The sequence below is a fragment of the Ptychodera flava genome, chromosome 16 (assembly GCF_041260155.1).
Source record: "Ptychodera flava strain L36383 chromosome 16, AS_Pfla_20210202, whole genome shotgun sequence".
NCBI classification, from domain to species: Eukaryota; Metazoa; Hemichordata; class Enteropneusta; family Ptychoderidae; genus Ptychodera; species Ptychodera flava.
The window spans coordinates 37909901-37929778 of NC_091943.1; the positions used below are offsets into that span (position 1 = coordinate 37909901).

The 19878-nt window shown below is 37.2% G+C and overlaps 1 protein-coding gene across 2 annotated transcripts in view; it reads right to left on the bottom strand.

Moving 5' to 3' along the window:
- The window catches only part of LOC139114774 (transcriptional protein SWT1-like), a 60355-nt gene that overhangs the window by 32488 nt on the left and 7989 nt on the right, over window positions 1–19878 (bottom strand). For both annotated transcript variants that reach the window (XM_070676678.1, XM_070676679.1), the window contains 6 exons: window positions 19598–19682; window positions 17096–17157; window positions 15049–15075; window positions 14139–14237; window positions 2231–2312; window positions 830–918 (listed from right to left, as the gene is read on the bottom strand). In XM_070676678.1, the coding sequence (XP_070532779.1) occupies window positions 830–918; window positions 2231–2312; window positions 14139–14237; window positions 15049–15075; window positions 17096–17157; window positions 19598–19682 (444 nt within the window). The remainder of the gene's footprint in view (window positions 1–829; window positions 919–2230; window positions 2313–14138; window positions 14238–15048; window positions 15076–17095; window positions 17158–19597; window positions 19683–19878) is intronic.

Sequence of the window (19878 nt, forward strand, 5' to 3'; positions counted from 1 at the left end):
AAAAAAATGTGCTTTAAAAATGTTACCAAATGGGAGTGCCACTTTAAGGAGACAAAGTCGGCCATTTTCTACCTTTTTTCGATGACAAAATTCCAATATGATCCAAATGGACGACCCAAAATAGTGACCATACATGGCTTCAAGGACACCTACAAAACTCCTTTGGTCTTTACGGTAAGGTTCAATGTTTGTCTGGGCATCTGTGCGATTTGAACCATCCGCTATGTTTAAACTCAAGCATGTGATAAACTACACATACTAGCTGCTTTACGTCATCGTATGTAAAGGCACGTGGCCAGTCTGTGACCTGCATTGTGCCTACTAACTTTATTCAGCACAATGGAAGACAAGGAACATTAGCAATTGGGCATCTCACAAACTACCAGAAAACAGTAAAACTTAAACAGGCATTTGGTTGTAAATTTAATTTGATTGCCATTCCATAGGTTTTTCCAATTATAACATGATCACTTGTTCAACGTCGATCACATGCAGATATGCAACTGTATGGTGTAGCTGCGTTTTAGATCTCAAGTCATATAATTATATGCATGACATTTCAGTTTGTGTTTACACATGCACATACAGCAATGAGAATTCCTGGCCTTGTTAGATTATTGGTACAGACCATTTATTCTTTCTGCCGATGTTTTTATTTATCGTGTTTAAACTGGGATGGTAGTTATGCCTGGTCATCCATTCATTCAGTATCTTTCAACATGTCAAACAACATAAACAGGGTCTGATATCAAACAAAATTCATGAGAAAATTGTGGAAAATGAGTGACTTTGTCTCTTTAATATGAAGATATAATGATTTAAAACTTACTTTCTTTGTGAATGCAGGCACATTGGATACTATAGCTTTGCTGCATAGATTTTTATCATCACTGAATAACACAACAGTAGCACCATTCACTGTAAAATACAGAATCTGTCAACACCGCTGTCTGGACAAAGAGCTTAATATTCTTAATCAAATATGATTACAAGCCTGCTTGATAGAACTGTTAGAATGAAAATAAATGTTTATAAAACTGTCAGTGTTCAAAGGTTGTCACAACAACTGAGAGTTACACACAAAATTGATGATTTTTGAGAATCTATACAAGGATGTTGGTTAGTTTGTGATGGCATGAGCCTTGCTGGGGAAATCAAAATGATTATTAATTCCAAGACAAGACAGTGACATCAAATTTGCACAATGGCATAGAAACGCATCATATAGCGTTGCTTTCAATTTCGATTTTCACAAAATCCAAGATGGCGGCCAAATCACATGACCGATCCAAATGTCGTTTGCAAACTTGAAAGAGATCACTCTACGGATGACATGAGTAAAATTTCAGCTCAGTAAGTGTTGTGGTTCTGGAGAACAAGATTTTTAAAGATTAAATGGGTATTTTTCGAAAATCCAATATGGCCGCCGAATCACGTAACCGATCCAAATGTCTTTTGCAAACTTGAAAGAAACCACTCTAGGGATGACATGAGTAAAATTTCAGCTCAGTCGGCGTGTTGGTTCTGGAGAAGAAGATTTTTAAAGATTAAATGGGTATTTTTTGAAAATCCAGTATGGCGGCCAAGGTGACGTGACGGCATGCAATTTTATTTGCAAATTCTTAATTCTTAAGGCCAAGCTTGCTATACAAAAAAATTCATATCGACTGGACCCCTGGGTCTTCTGGAGAAGTTATTTTTAGGTTTTTGGAAAATCCAATATGGCCACCAGGTCACGTGACCAATGAAAATTTCAAGGGTCAGGTCCATGATTACTCATTGACACCTATAAGCTCTGCAAGTTTGAGTTTCAGAGATCTAGGTCGACAAGGAAACGGCAGTAGAAGAAGAAGCGGAAGAAGAAGAAGAAGTAGAACTCGAGCAATAACAATAGGGGCCAAGCCGGTTGGCTTGGGCCCTTAATTATTAGAGTACTTGAGGTTGAAATGCATGGTTGTAGAGTTGTGGCATTGACATGGAAGATATAGCGGGCTTGGTAACTGACAGACAGTGATTGCAAACAATTACTGACGGGTGTTGGATGTAAGATATGGAATAATGTTTGAGCTGAGGTTGTGGCCTGGACCTCTGTATCATTGCTCTGCATTCACTGTAATCAAAGCAGTCAGGCCATTCAACATCTAATATACATTGGATGATCATGGATAACTTTGAACACAGAGCAAATTATGGAAGTTTGTCAGCCTGAGTAAGAATTTGAAGTCTCTACCTTTTTCTTGGTACTGTAAACAGCACTGTAGTACTCTATCATCATTTGACTCTAGTGTGATGGATTGTAACTTTACTGATGCCTGAAAGCAAAGAGCAAATACCTTACATCAGTTCAATGCAGACAAAAGTCAATGTGTATCAAACTAAATTTGACGTGTTTTTCAACAATAAATGATTGGTAAACTTTAATAGAAACCACTATATGACATGTCAGTTGGATTGCCTTGAAAAGATTCTACTCTGTTTGAAGACAATCATAAAATACTTCAGAGAAGTAGAAAGATATGCCACTTCCCTTGTTGTGGACAAGGTACAATACAATACAGGGAATATAAAGTTGATGTGCAAGTGTAAATCATAGTATCTAGTGTCTGTCATAAGCTGGAAATGTAATTAAAAAAAAAAAATACTATATTATAGCAAGTAGGATCATACATCAATGCTGTTTAAATCACAAAATAAATATTTATATATGAACATCAAGTTTAAGAGAAATATGATAAAATTATCTGATCCTTACAGGTACAGGTGTGTGGATACACACAATATGCAGGGCTTATTTTTTGAAAATGGCAGGAGAGCTAAAATTCACTCTCCCGAAACTATCCAGGCGAGTGGTAGGCGAGTGACTTAGCAGCTCCCCTGAAAACAGTTAGGCGAGTGAAAAAAAAATAGTGACAATGTCACTGGTCGCTCCCATATAGTTATCAAAACAAGCTAAAATCAAGCTAAAAGATTTTTTTATCACAAATAGAAACAATTCCCCCAATAAAATAAAAGTATGCAAATTTCACCAGAATTTGATCAAATCTTACTGACGTCACCCGTAAAAACCTCTACACTAAGTTTCAACTCAATCTGACGTGTGGTTTCAGAGAAAAAAAAATTTTTGATCAAAAATGAAAAAAATAGCCCAAAAATGCAAATATGCAAATTTCACCACAATTTGCCCAGATTTGGGAAAGGTCACTCCTATGGCACTTCCATACCAAGTTTCAAATCAATCAGACTTGTGGTTTCAGAGAAGAAGATTTTTTGACCAAAAAGGGAGAAAATTACAAAAAAATTCATGAAAAATAGCAAGTCCAAGATACTGACCCAAGATGTGCACAATCATTTCAGGTCAGCCCAAAGTACTTACATGCTAATTTTTCATCTAATCTGCTCAATGGCTATTGAGATTTTCAATAAAATGTAAACTTGTAAACATATATACATATGGCTATGGGAGCTAACAAGCGACCCAGCGGTCGACAGAGCTCTGCTGTGTTATGTAGAGAGCAACTTTTTGTGTATTGATGAAGAAGGTTGAGATCTTTGATAGCTCATTTCAGGATGGCCTAACCTAAAATGGCAAAATTAGCTGCAAAAATACAAAATTGATGATTTCATCATAATTATGTATAAAAATGTATACCAAATATCAAAGCTATCACATGAGTAACTTTTGAGAAACAAATATTTTGACCAAAAACAGCAAAAACTGACCCAAAAATACAAAAATTGAAGATTTCATCAAATTTCACTATATCACACTAAGAGAACCCCCAGGAACCTGTATACCAAATATCAAAGGCATCAGACAAGTAGTTTTTGAGAAACACATTTTTTGACCAAAAATGGCAAAAATTGCACCAAAAATACAAAATTGCAGATTTCATCATATATTCTGTATATCATATTTAGTTTATCTGTAGGAACCTGTATACCAAATATCAAAGCTGTCAGACGAGCGGTTTTGATGAAATAAATTTTTGACCAAAAATGACAAAAAAATTCCTTAAAAATACAGATTTGCTTATTTCATCACAATTTGAACAAATCCCAGTTGGGTTATCCCTAGGGACCTGTATAAAATATCAAAGCTGTCAGACGAGCGGTTTTGATGAAATAAATTTTTGACCAAAAACGACAAAAAAATTCCTTAAAAATACAGATTTGCTTATTTCATCACAATTTGAACAAATCCAAATTGGGTTATCCCTAGGGACCTGTATACCAAATATCAAAGCTGTCAGACGAGCGGTTTTGATGAAATAAATTTTTGACCAAAAATGACAAAAAAATCCTTAAAATACAGATTTGCTTATTTCATCACAATTTGAACAAATCCAAGTTGGGTTATCCCTAGGGACCTGTATACCAAATATCAAAGCTGTCTGACCAGCGGTTATGAAGAAGAAGATTTTTTACCAAAAACGCCTTTTTTGGCACTAATTTGCATATTTTCAACAATATCAAAAAATCAAAAAAAGCACATTCATTTCAGATCAGCCCAAAGTACTTACATGCTAATTTTTCATGTAATCTGCTCAGTGGTTATTGAGATTTTCAATTTTGACTGTTTTTACATTTTTTCACTTAATTTGCATATTTTTGGCAATGACAACTTCATTTGAACAAAATCTCATCTACAGCCCATCATCCATGTACACACCAAATATCAAGATGAAATGTGCAGCGGTTTTGGATTTTTTGATGTTGACGGACAGACATACAGACATACAGACATACAGACATACAGACACACAGACATACAGACATACAGACATACAGACATACAGACATACATACATACAGACATTTCCCTAGCCTATAAGAATAGCTTCCATTGCCATATATACATATGGCTATGGGAGCTAAAAATTGTGTCATCTCTTGTGATTTGAATATGGCACTGCTGATATTAGGAGAGAACTGAACAGGTCCCCTGAAAACAGTATGGAGAGTGCTTGAATAAAATTTATTGCGAAAATAATATGTACTAGCTGTCTTTCTTATTGTTACGTAATAGAGAAGGGAGAAAATACAGGTTATGTATTTTGATAGATGGAACAGGATAAGCAGTGTTCTCCCACCCAAATGTTCATAGCATATTGGCTAACTTTCAACATTTTTCGAATAATAAATATGCAGAAATGTGGCCTGTAGATGAAGTTATACTTTTTAACAGGACATGTAACTTTTTCATGATTTTTTTCATACAAGCCTTTTAAAAATACTATATGGTATGCACATTAGATATATTGGCTTACAAAAACCTACCAAGACAATAGTGCTGTCTTTAAACATGTTTGGTTTTGAACATGGAGGTATTTTTTTACCTCCATAGTTTGAACTACGCTGAGTACGCGTACAGAACTAGATTTTACACTGAATCGTGCTACCAGCAGTCCACAGTCAAGTTATGTTTCATTTGTTTACGTTTGCGGCCCGCTTTAACATCCTGCATGCTCGTTGGTCTTCAACCAATTAACTTGGCCAATTGTTACTACGATATATCGAAGTGATCATAAGTTTACATTTCACACAACAAAACGAATTTATCATAACAGCCGCGTCGAGGTACATGATCCGCGGTGTGTACACTCGTAGGCGAAGAGGGCCGAGGGCTGCAAATTGTTTCAACAGGTACCATTTTACGACAGTTACACAGAACTCCTACGCTGTACGCAAAAATGTCGCAAAAATTTATGTCTTTCAAAGTTTTACGGTAGAATAAACTCATGATCGTTTCGCGATCTTTTTTTCAGAAGTATCGGGTATCCGTCCAACTTTTCAGAGTCAGTTTAATTATTTTAAGCTTTCAAAGGACCAAGAGACCTAGCAGTCGCTCAGGCTAAACTGTTTAATCAGAGACTATGCATTTGTTTCCGCGAGTTGCGACGTGTAGTGCCATTCATCATGTCGTAGACATTTTCTCCACGTTCGATCTCGATAGCGTAAGCAATATGAGCCTCGTTTGTCACGCAAATTTTTCCTATGAAATCTTGCTGCGGCAGGATAACCGTTTGTGCTTTGAACACTTCAAAAGAATATAGCAGCCAAGAAAACGGAGTTGGTTTGAAAATGTGAGAATGAAGGGCTGTACTTTGTACATTTGTGTACATGTAAATTCCGAACCGTAGTGGTGCTATATATTGAAGTGTTAGGCCCGCCGCCGATACGCTATCACTGGACAAGTACTATTGTAATACAGTATCACATTGTTGCACCTAAATCAATCCATTCCATTGCTAGAATCTGCTTGCCGAGAACGTAATTCATACTGAAGTGAAGTGAACTGAATATTGAAAGCATAATTTTATTCGCTACACTGTGCTTCGCATGTTGATCGGAGGAGATTAGAGTATATTACATTTTGTAAACAACGTGTGCCTTTGGTCTCAAAAACTTGGGTCCCAGCCGTGGCGCGAGCGGCTAATCGCTCTCGCGGAATTTGATTTGCGTGAGCGGTAGGCGAGCGGAGTGATCGCTCACCTCAAAACATAAGGTCTGAATATGTATAATGTTATCCCTCTGCTTTTCAAGGTTGAATTTTACCCAGATGAGAATGAAGTAGTGATGATCTATAGTACTGGCTATAATAATTGTCACCAGTTAATTGAAGGAAAAGTGATTATCTTTTGATATTGGTCTCTATGACAAGTCACTTCTAATGATCAGAGCCTGGACACACGCTGAAAGAATGATTGACAATCAAATCTTAAACCAGCTCAGGATAACAATCAAAGTGAGACTTGAGTGGACACCGTGGGTCATCAGTATGTATTAGGGAGATGGTGCAGTGGCAAAGAATGTGAAATTTTCAGAAGAGTTACTTTCAGAATGTGCTTAGGAATACAATTCAGAATAACATTCAGACACTCACTATGTGAGATAATATTCTGTATATTCCAGAACAGTACTTTCAGAATGTGCTTTGGAATACAATTCAGAATAATATTCAGACACTCACTATGTGAGATAATATTCTGTATATTCCAGAAGAGTCCTTTCAGAATGTGCTTTGGAATACAATTCAGAATAATATTCAGACACTCACTATGTGAGATAATATTCTGTATATTCCAGAACAGTACTTTCAGAATGTGCTTTGGAATACAATTCAGAATAATATTCAGACACTCACTATGTGAGATAATATTCTGTATATTCCAGAACAGTACTTTCAGAATGTGCTTTGGAATACAATTCAGAATAATATTCAGACACTCACTATGTGAGATAATATTCTGTATATTCCAGAAGAGTCCTTTCAGAATGTGCTTTGGAATACAATTCAGAATAATATTCAGACACTCACTATGTGAGATAATATTCTGTATATTCTAGAACTAACAAGCTCTGCTTGTTAGTATGTATTGTCAATGTCACTGTTGGATGTTGTTGTCAAATGTCTGTGTACTAAGTGTGTGTATTCTGATTTATTTTGGCTCTTTTTTTAATTAGCAGCTGCAGTAAAGACACAGTGAATACCAGTACTGCAAAAGAAAGAAAAATATGTCAGAGATAGGTTGTCTACCTATGATTCACTAAAATGATTTAAATTTCATACTAAATATTTTGATTTTACATTCAATGCACATTATGCATTTCCTCTGCAACAACATTCTCCAATAGCCACTGTAAAACTGAAATCAGATGGGATTCTTGATCAGTGTCATTATTCTAATCAGCACAGATTTGTGCAATTCTGACATATAAATCCAATAGGAAACTAATACACCATTATCAGTTGATGTTTCAATTGCAGCTGGACTGCACAAAATTTACAATCTTTGTACAAAGTACCAACTATGTTATCATCACCACAAATATATGCATCTGAAATATCATCAGAATAATTTGCAAATTGTTCTGAAATTTTAGAACACCGCTGAACAAATATGGATTTAAGAAATAAAAAAATACACACTAAAGATGGGCTAAATTATTGAAATGAAATAACATACCAGTAATAAATATGCATATGTTGAAACAAACTGTGGACTACACTTTATTTTTCAACATTTTAAACTAAAATGTTTAGCCGTAATTTGAACGCCACACTATGACACAGAGGGGTAATTTTAAAATTCGTTTTACAACCGAATGAAATTCATCGACCGTCATATCTTGAACACAGAAATGCCTTGCTATATTGTGATTATTTCCGGTGGCGATAGCCCACTGTCCGTGCACCGCCGTACAATGGTCGGAAAGAAAAATGCGCCAGTTACATTTTGCAACACATGGGTTATAAACGTTTGATAATTGTTGTTTATTTAGAAGTGTTAAATGTCTTTACAAATTCTTTGCCCCACTTCCGCACGCTCGTATTTCTCTTGATATTGCGTTTACTGAGAAAATTTACCTAATGGCCCCTCTCGACATGCCGAAGGGCATGAAAACGCTTCCGCCAATCATAGCAACGATTACGTCTTACGATATCTTGTACTATGTAATGTCGAATGTATTGGAAAGCGTGCGGAAGAACGCTCAATGTGATTGGGCATAAAAAATGACGCCATTCGGGGAATTGTGTTTAACGGGAAAACGGCGTGGTCTACAATTTCTATCGGGACATTTTGGCAAGTTTCACGATATCAGTGAAAATACAAGATATAGTAATTCACTAAAGTGAAACCAGGAGGGTCATTTGTTTTCAGACTCGGTATGCTAAAATGAAAATATATCCTAGTTTGAATCATGTAAACACCACATTTCGCTTACTCCGCTATGTCCGTGACGGCACAAACTTACAGGGGCCCCGACTCGTACTCCAGAAAAGTTACGATGCCCAAAAACAACCAAAAATTCTCGCAAATCGGGGTTGAACTTTCAGTTTCCACTATAAGAATCCCAAGTGTGGTAGAAATCAGGGGAACGGTTGTTTTTAATGCACGCCCAAGCCCTAATTGTAAAACAATGGCGTAGTCATCACGCGACTAACATTTTTCGAATGAACTCCGTGAATATTGAAAACACAATTACAGTCGATCACTCGTAAATTTAGATACTCTTTTTAAACTAGACCATAATTAGGGCCCATATTGTATACTCGATGTGTGGTGAGATGTTGCTACACGTTTTGACACGACTTATCAGTGACGTGCTTTGGATAACTTTCGAGGCCGTTTCTTTCTGCACACAGCTTCTCAACTCTCATTCACTCACAGATGTTATCGGTACACGCAAAGTTAACACATGCTCTAAATACAGATACAAAAATAAACCTCTTACCGAATGTCGTACTGGCTCCACTGGTGTGACTGTAGATAGACATAGCAGGAACTGAATCTCGTAGCGACATACAGAAACCAAAAATCAGACCTCTAGCTCTATTGGCTCGCTCAAAATTAGATATGTGCATAATTAATGAGGTACAATATGTGGCGTCATAAGGTGTCCCATCATACCAAATATGAAGGGTGTAGCACTTGTGGTTACTGAGTTATGGACAAATATGTATATTTGAGGTCAAAGGTCACCGAGGTCACATGACATTTTGTCAAAAAAATTGTATTGCTAAGTTATCCCTATATACCAAAAATCAGACCTCTAGCTCTATTGGCTCGCTCAAAATTAGATATGTGCATAATTAATGAGGAACAATATGTGGCGTCATAAGGTGTCCCATCATACCAAATATGAAGGTTGTAGCAATTGTGGTTACTGAGTTTTGGACAAATATGTATATTTGAGGTCAAAGGTCACCAAGGTCACGTGACATTTTGTCAAAATAATTGTAATGCTAAGTTATCCCTATATACCAAAAATCAGACCTCTAGCTCTATTGGCTCGCTCAAAATTAGATATGTGCATAATTAATGAGGAACAATATGTGGCGTCATAAGGTGTCCCATCATACCAAATATGAAGGGTGTAGCACTTGTGGTTACTGAGTTTTGGACAAATATGTATATTTATACATGGGAGTCTATGGACTTCCTTATACATGGGAGTCTATGGACTGCCTTATACATGGGAGTCTATGGACTGCCTTAAACATGGGAGTCTATGGACTGCCTTATACATGGGAGTCTATGGAGGTGAAAACTAAAAAGTCCTCTAACACGACCAAATTTGATCGCATTGTGAAACAAATCAACGTGCATCTGTATGAGGTAGAGTACTATCCTTGTACCAAGTTTGAACGAAATAGCTCTAGGCGTCTCTGAGATATCTGCGTGAACGAAAAAAGTCATAAAATATGCAAATGAGCAATTAATTAATAAGCCACACCCACCAAAATCTAATCAGATCTAAGTCTCATCATGATAATACCAAATACCAAATTGCATGACATTGGACCTAAGGGTTCTTCCCTTACGAAAAAATATGGCTTCTGGCACATAGTTGTGCATGCTAACCCACAATAGTTGTGGATACCAAGCTGCAACTGTTTGTGGCTTATAAGCAGGTTATTCATATTTTATCATGCAAAGATCTGTTCTGGCACAGTTTTGCGGCATACAGGCCGCTGTGATTGCAGACGATATGCCGCAAAAAAATGGGGCGGGGCTTTTAGCGGCATAGAGGCCGCTGTGATTGCAGACAATATGCCACAAAAAATGGTGGGGTAAAAGGTTTCATGGTAAAATGCTGCTATGCATGCTTCCTGTGCTACCCCCCCCTCCCAAACCATACCTGCATTTGTACCTACCAGTTTTTTACTAGCCAGGAGATTACCATACACTTCACATCTTCATTTGTTTTAAGGGACAGTAGCTGTAACTTATGATGTTGTTCTTTTAACTTTTGTGTGTTGAGGTAACTTTTCACTTTACTCACTTGGCAAAAATCAAGACACATAACAGTATAAAAATACTGCATAAAAATTTAAGTTACAGCTACTGCCTTTAAACCACCTACTCACAGATGCAAACAAAAAAAAAACACTTACCACATATCTTCACAATAATACCCCATTGTTTATTATGATATGTAAAACAATGATGTTGGTACACTAGGCTGGACCACTAAGAAATTAAAATAAAATCAAAATTCAATAATCTAATGAGGTTCATGTGAAAAACATAACAGAACACGTCTAAAAGTCTGCATTTGATTTTTCACATTATCCAAAGTTGTTTTCGATGCCATCCTAATGTTTACGATCTTGTTCTGAAACTTCAGATTGAATGTTCCTGTTGATCCATTGGTCTGTTCAGCTTCATGGCCTTTGCCCATACACTGAGAATAAAAATGATAAATAACAGACAAGGATATTATTACATGTGCAAAGTGAAATTGTTTGTATTTTGTCGACTACCCTTATTATATATTAATACAAAAATTCACGGAAAAGAGCATTCATGTGCTTGAAAGAAATTATAATTAATATTAAATAATTTACCTAATGATACAAACTCATGACATATCTATACATTATGTTTATTGTGATTACCAAATCATTGCTTTTCAGCCTCATTTTCACTATTTACTTGTGACACACCACTCCAAACTACAACTATTGACCAGCGGTGATTGGGTTTCAGCACATCTCAAACAGAAGAAATGTAAATGGAAAACTGTCTCATAAATTGTTTTAAAACAAAAAGTATCCCTTTATAATAGCGCAGTGTAGCTTGAAATGCGGACAAATTTTATCAATGTTGCATACATTGCTGTTTTTGCAGCTTGTACTCTGAGTCGTGGATATGCCTATTGGTATTCATTGTTACACTAGCAGTTAGCCCACTGAGTTGCATTTTCGTCGTTCTTGCCTTCGTACTTTTCAAAAGCGTAATCTAAAAATGCGGACGATGCTGTGTGTTGGCCGCTACAGCTAACACACAGCATCATACGCAGGGCTAGCGAGAGTTGCCGACATCGACGGTTATTTACGAGAAATGAATAAAAGATTGGCATTTTTGGAAGCGATCGAGTAGCTGAGGTAGGCAGGGATACGACTTGGGCCCAAGAACGCTGAATTTCGGCAGTAATTTGGCTTTTTAAGTCAAGTCCCAAAATGGATTTGAAGTCACCGACCCTACCTACGCTACGGGTCTTTGCAGGGCTGTGGTGAGCGGGGCGATTAACTGTAGCCGAACACAGCATCGTACGCAGGGCTACCAACCTCCATGATTAACTACCGGTATATTATTTTTGCCAATACCGTACGTTCATTTGGCATACTTGAACAGGGTTCGCCAAGAACAAAGACAGTGAAAACTGCGAAAATTATAGAGACAACTCGTGGTATTGAAAATTACTTACCGAATTTTTAAACGATCTGTAGCTCTTCGATCAAACTATGGGTGTGTCCGTGACCGTTGTTCTTCGGGACGATATCGCGGTCTCGGAATCGGTCATCCAAGGGCCATCAACGCATCGCAAACGCTGTTTGTTGGTTTTAAATTCATAGCTAACCTTTACGTACCCTGAATGATAATGTCCTGCGGTAATTTTACGCTAAACTGTACAAAAATCAGAGCGAAAAAACGGCGACGATATACTCCTCGCTCAAACGTCCTAACGGCCTACCAGTGCATATCAGATTTAATTTGCCGCTCAGGATTTGACCCATGACCTTTTGGCAATCTGACCAATCATAAAGAAATCTTCACATGATCTACAACAATCTGACCAATCATAAAGAAGTCTTAACATGATCTATGACATCATCAGGCGTGATTCTGGAGTTCAGGGTTCAAAGTCTGTTCTGACCCACGCATTGTCTTCCTGCTTCAGCAAGCAGCTTGATCGAGCTCGAGCTCAGCTGCGAGCTTGCGTTTGAAAACCAAAACGACACAAATACATGGGAATAACCTTTCTAGATCAACACAAAACTCTACAAAAACGGCTCCGACATAGCAGTCTCGTGACTTACAAACTTTGCCCGACGATGACTTTCATCGCGCACGTCCCGTATTTTGAAGCCCAGCGTGATCAATGTTGAAACTATGCGTACATCATACGCTGGGAAAGCTTTACCGTACGTACCTGCATGCCGTACGTACGCTTTCAAGACCTACTCCGTACTTGCAGTTCATTTAAAACCCGCGTGTGGAAAGGGCGTAAGAAAACACAAAAGAACAAGATATACGTTATTTTTGAGTTGCAGTTCTTTGAAAGGGAGATATGCACGTGAAATAAGTTCATCATACGTCGATACATGGAGGTAGTACTACCTCCATGGTCGATATTAGCCCTGCGTACGATGCTGTGTGTTCCGCTACAGCTAATCGCCCCGCTCACCACAATTAGCTGTAGCGGAACACACAGCATCGTACGCAGGGCTAACGTCGATATATGGTTCGCCAGAGTTAATATTTTGCAAAGCCTTTTTTTCTGTAGAAACAGTTACGCTGTCAGTGAGAACCAATCATTTGCAAAACGTACATAAAAAGTCATGAGTCAGTGATTGATTTATTGCACCGATCAAAGTCAAATGGTAGTTTTTCACACAATTTGTTGAAAATCAAAGGTTTCCTGCTGTGCCAGCTGTAGTGTCACTGTCAATGGATATCTCATCTAAGAATGCGTGATCAAGTGGAGTGTCAACTCAATGTTGTGGCTTATAGTGAGCAATATCTTGCTCAAACTGTGTTTATTTAAATATTTTAGCATATCTGCCACAAAAGATTTGACTGATTGTCTTTGTGTGCCTGTTAAGTGCCTCTAGTGGCACATATCGGCACATAATGAAAAAAAAGTTCTGGCAGCTTTTTTTGTGTGTAGCTTATAAGCCGCAAGACAGTGGGACATATGCCACCAAAAAAAAATTTCGTAAGGGTTAAGTTATGAGTGGAACAAAATCTGTCTACGGACGGACGGACAGACGGACGGACAGACGGACGGACGGACGGACGGACGGACGGACGGACGGACACACACACAGACATTGTGGCGACATAGGACACCTTTGGTGCTTCGCACCACGGCGTCCAAAAATGGCTATGTCCAGTATTGACTAGCAATACATACTAGTTGCTCTGGTAAAACTACACACCTTAGTATACAGTAGAGCAACATTGTCTTTGATACCAAGGCAAGCACAGTTAACATTATGGGAGTCCCTCTTTAAATACTGAAACACACTAAATGCAGCAACTTAGGCCAAACAATATATATTTTATGAATTATTTGTGAACAAGGTGAGGATGAAAACAAAATCTTTGAAACTAAGAATGCTTTACCTCTACCATTGATTGACCTTTGACACGAGGATGTCCACTTTGTAAATTTTCATGAATGAAAATTACTGCTCTCTGAGCCTTCTTGGAAATGATTGCTGTCTGTAAATGAAGAATGGAATGGAATTATTACTTTTCAACATGGGGTCCAGGGGCACACATGTATCAATCTGAGATAAGTATCATGTGGTTCAGATAAACATGAACTATCCTGTTATATGTAAAAAAAATAGTCAAAGGTAAACTTTTAGCTTGATTGAGCTGCCAAAATACATGCTTGTCCAAATCGATTATTGTTTTTTCTGTAAGTATGCTACACCTTAACTAAATATGGATAAAGAATATAATTATAGCTATAGGACACTGTGCTCACATTTTGTCAGCTGTCGGTCAAAATGAATGAAATGCCTGCCATAGTGCTGGGCTGTTTATGATTTCTTTCAGCCATGGTTTCTTGAAACCATGCATGATGAACAAGCTGGCAGTGCTAACAATGCTGCCACATCTATGTGACAATAATGTGCATCAAACTGCCTCTAAGTTACTTAATAAGGATGGCAGTGTAATTACCCATAATGGAGAAATGTCCAACACAAACTTACATCTATTAAGAAGCCTAAGACAACAAGCATGTACGTGTGTTTTAGCATCAAGCAAACCAAATTTAAAAGAATCAAACATGAGATTTGACTATGCTACGCTGATAAACAATTCCATACAAACATAACATCATAATGAAAAATAATGAAAAATTTCAAAGCAATTTGAGCAATTTTTTCTGAACAAAATGTACACATCTGCATCCACACAGATTTAAGGTTTAGCACTTCATAGCCTGACCCAGTTAGCACTTCATAGCCTGACCCAGCTGGATTAGGAAGACAAGTTGTCAATGTTATGTTTGATGTTTTACCTTGGCATCTTTAATACTGGTCTCTCTCTGAAAAAAAGGAAAATTCAATTGAATTGTTGAGACAGTTATCAAAAAACTTAACTGAGAAATCAGTAAAGAACTATCTTATGTGACCATAATAACAAGTATTTACTGATTGTCTCTGCTGCTGAGTACAGTAAATGTGCCTAACAGACAAAATTAAGAAAATGGCCACCTTGCAGCAATATTGGATAATGTCACGAAAAGCAGCTCACCTTCAAACATTATGAAATTTGAATAGATTTCAGCAATTTAAGTACTAAGTTGGCTTTAGCATGAAGGAAATTTACCAAAATGATTGCTTGGCAGGTATACTGGATAAATTTGACCACATGTATTTTTCTTTATGTTTATGCAGAATTCAACTGAAGATCATACAGGTATATTTTTCAGATGTGTTGACAAAAGGTATCATTTGACTAGATTACTTTCATATTTCAATCATTTCTATCCAATGATGATGCTTAATCATTTTACATTTGATTGATTTATTTTTATTTCTTTGGTCAACTCGAACTGGGGAAAAAAGCTCAGAGTCAGATTTTGCAGTTGGGGTATTGGTGGTGAGGGTAAACTCATGTGTGAGGAAGAGGTGATGGAGAGATTTTGTTGTGGGAAAGAGCCAGCAGGTAGTATTCACTTGGGAAATGAGATCAAAATCTTGTGGGAGGGTGGGAGATTTTACAAATCCTACTATAAGGATAGTTGCAAACACTTGATACTTTTCAGTAGATTTGTAATTTGTTTCAAATACTGGAGGATTGTATGTTATCTGTAAAACATATTTTGATAACATTAGCCCACAACTGACCCAATGGATGCACCTTCATGTGCATTCACCAAAACCCATCAGATTACATTAAATGCAGAGGTGTTTACAAGTGAGTGGCCAAAGTGCAGGACATGCAGTGTGCAATGTATGGGACTCTGTAGGAACATCCTGCAGTGTGTAAACTGTGGGATTCTATGATTGGGTGCCTTCAAATACTGGAGGATTGTATGTTATCTGTAAAACATATTTTGATAACATTAGCCAACAACTGACCCAATGGATGCACCTTCATGTGCATTCACCAAAACCCATCAGATTACATTAAATGCAGAGGTGTTTACAAGTGAGTGGCCAAAGTGCAGGACATGCAGTGTGCAATGTATGGGACTCTGTAGGAACATCCTGCAGTGTGTAAACTGTGGGATTCTATGATTGGGTGCCTTCAACGACATGAATGGGAATTAGACTTAGTGAAAATGGTAAATTTACTGCTGCTGATTGCTGAAAGTACTACACATCATAGTCAAGCAGTACAATGATATTATCAATGATAGCATCAGGATTACATAATTGCTGGAGACAATTTTTCTGTGGTAGCCAGGCTCAACTCAGTATGAAAAGTGGGTGCATTAATAAAGACAGTACATTGTACATGGCTGGCACACCATGTGGCAATATCTGTTAAAGCTGCATACACAAACTGACATTACTTTTGTTACTGGTGCCCAATCTTTAGTTATAAAATCAGTATTTAATTATCAGATAAAATATGGTGAAAATTCATTGAAAGTTGTGTATGATAAGTGAAGAGTTGTATCAAGGTTACCCTTGTTCATCTGTGTTGTCTGTGTACTACTTCATGGGGTCCTACTAATTACTGCCCTCTACAGTACTCCTAATGCCTGGGGCATATCTATAGTCTTTTTAACTGTTTCAATGAAAGATATCATGGCTATGGATTGCCAATTGAGTTGAATGCAAAAAATGACATGTTAAGTTGCACTTGGTAACCATGACGTGACCGTCTAGCAATGTGAATAATCATCACTACAGAAGCTTTTTGAAATCAAAACTCCCTATCTCAGACAAAATGGATGAGATTTCTTATCTGACTTCCAACTTTTGACATCGCCCCTTACTCAATCAAAGACATTTCAAATATATATGTAATTATGCACCCTGTCATATGTTTCACTTTATAATAAGCCATGGGTTTCAGTAAATGATGAATACAGATACTAAAGGGTATATTACCTTCAGAATGTCTAATTCTTGCATGACAACCCATGGAATAACAAGGCTTGGTCTGCCATAACCTGAAAATATTCAGTCACAACATTGGTATAGAACTGTCACTATTGTAAACAAAAGAAAATGTAAATAATTGTAACAATTGCAAAACACAGCAAACTAACTTTGTAGAAAGCATTTCAATATTTTCACCGATGGTTAAGCTATCAGCTTTGACGTTTTTTAATGTTTCTAAGTTCAGGATTTTGACAATCAGTTAAGATATACACAAATTATGACAACAACAGCCAAATTGGCAGCATGCAAAGATATATGTTGATTGTCAGCCAAACTTTCAACATCTATTTAATTGATTTTTGTGGATTGATTTTTTCAAGGTTAACTTTCAGGTATGCTAGAAAACATTCAATCTCGAGGCCAAAGCAGTATCTCTTGATTGAAATTTTGTGCAGCTTGAGTTGTAAAGGATCAAACGTTTTACAACTAAATCAAAAAGGAATGCTTTGCTTTACGAAGATCGATGATAACAAGTAGCAGGAATGAGATAGCAATACCGATAAGCAAAATACCTATTAGAAAAATGTTTCTCACTCAAAACTGCACTCACAGCATTCCGGCAAAGTTGATAAACCCGAATTTTCAAGTGTATTTTTATGCTTTTTTTGTGCCATTTTGATTTGTGATTGTATGGTATCAGAAACTCCCAGATGGTTGTAGATGTAACATGTTATCAATATTCAGAAATGTTCTTGTTAACCATCGTAAGGAATCGGCATACACAGTTTAGTAAACAACTTTTTGTATTGCGATTGCGTATGCTGGCTGCAGTCGACAAACATCATGATCGCATTTGGAAATATTAATATCGGCAGTTTTCACCAGCATGCCTTTTCATACTGGTTTAGATGGAAATAACATTTGACAACTAAGTGAACCACTATAATAGCCTAGAAAATTAGCTAGCCAAAATTTGTAAATAGCTGGTCCAATTTGGCTGGCGGCTGACTAAAAACAAACATGCTGTACATACATACATAGAGACATACAGACACCACTGATTTAGCATGTAGGCTCTCTTTAGGGTCTGTATATATATTTTTATCACATGAATTGGCCCAAATCCACCTGTGATGTAGAACTGGATGGATAAGAAATCCAAATTACCCCTGTTCCACGTCATCAACCGGAACTTTTTTCCTGCACTTTGTCGTGACCCTTTCGTGCACAGAAGAATCTGTCACAATCGATGCCGTGATCTAGTGACATATTTATGAAGAGGTAATGCGATAAAATCAGACATGGAAATATGGAACATGTGGAAGGCATGTCCAATGAAATTTCGAGGCACTAAAGCATTTGTAGCTATTCTAAAGAGGGTGCCGTTGCGGCTAGTGCTCCAGTCTAGTCGAATGGATGGCTCAATGTCTCGGTGGAATGTTGAACCTGGCTAGCAATAAACCCAAAAGCTGCACCTCAACATAAATTCAACTGAATAAATAAGTACCGAATGATCTTTGGAAAGTGACACAGAAGGCAAAAAACATCAAATCATTCAACGAACAATAATCGCCAAGATCGTAAGTTCATGATACTTTGAAAGCCACGAAACCTCCTGGAATAAGAACTACTGTTTCGATCTTGTTGTTGTCTTCCCTTCATAAATATATTTGAAAACATTCTAAATAACTCTAGTTATAGTACTGTGGCTGCCAGGCGCCAGCGCGGTGAAGACCCCCTTGCCAGCCCATGGCAGACTTCCTTAAGCGTCGGGACAGCGCGAGACAACGATTGACAAGTTCACGTGACCGAATCCATATGTTGGATTGGTTAAGATGGCATTCAGTGTGTCAAAATTTTGACTTGATCGGATTTATGAATGAAAGTACGCAGTAAACATTTGCATATCTCCAGGGCGATGGGCTGTTTTACTCATTTAATGAAAGTAATCCTGGGAAATAAAACCGAGATCACGACAATATTTTTGCAATCCTTGACTATAATTTTGATCCATCCACATCAAACAGAAAGTAAGAGGACTGTTCATGTGATAAATATATAATACCATGGAATTTTTCTCTGTTTGATGTCATTGTATATGAATGTTTTTCGCGGAGCCACACAACTTTTTGCCTTCAGATAAAAGTTGTACAGCCCAGCAGCGAAAAACACTCGTATACGATGAAGTCAAACAGAGAAAAATTTCAAGGGATTATAAATAAATATATATATACACCCCGAATGTTAACGAAATACAATAGTCAAAATGACTTGGCAATTCTGTAATGTGATTTTTGTACAAAGAAATGCTCACACTATTTCTCAGCTTAAAACCAAGTACGCTGATTTTTGTTCGGAAGCAACATTTTTCATACATCTACTTGCTTAGCTCAGAGTTTTTAGAAAAAGGTACTCTGCGCACTGGGGGATGCTTGCTAGATTATGAATGCTAAATATACTCCCACAGCATAAAATATGATCCTTCACTCACTAAGAATTGTTACTGACCTTTAAAGAAGTGATCTCTGAAATCTTCAAGAAATGTCAGATGACTGATGAGTACATTAGTATCAAGAACAACATATAACTTTTCCTGTGGGCATAGAAACATAGAGAAAATTGATAATCCATGTCATCAGTCATGTCTTCAATTCACACTTATTCAAACATATTTATATTCTGTAATTATTGACTTTGCTTCAGTTCAATGAAAGCAGCTTGATGAAATTCCTACGATAAAGTGATGTGCAATGCATTGCTCTCTATCTTTTCAATGAGTAAACAAACAA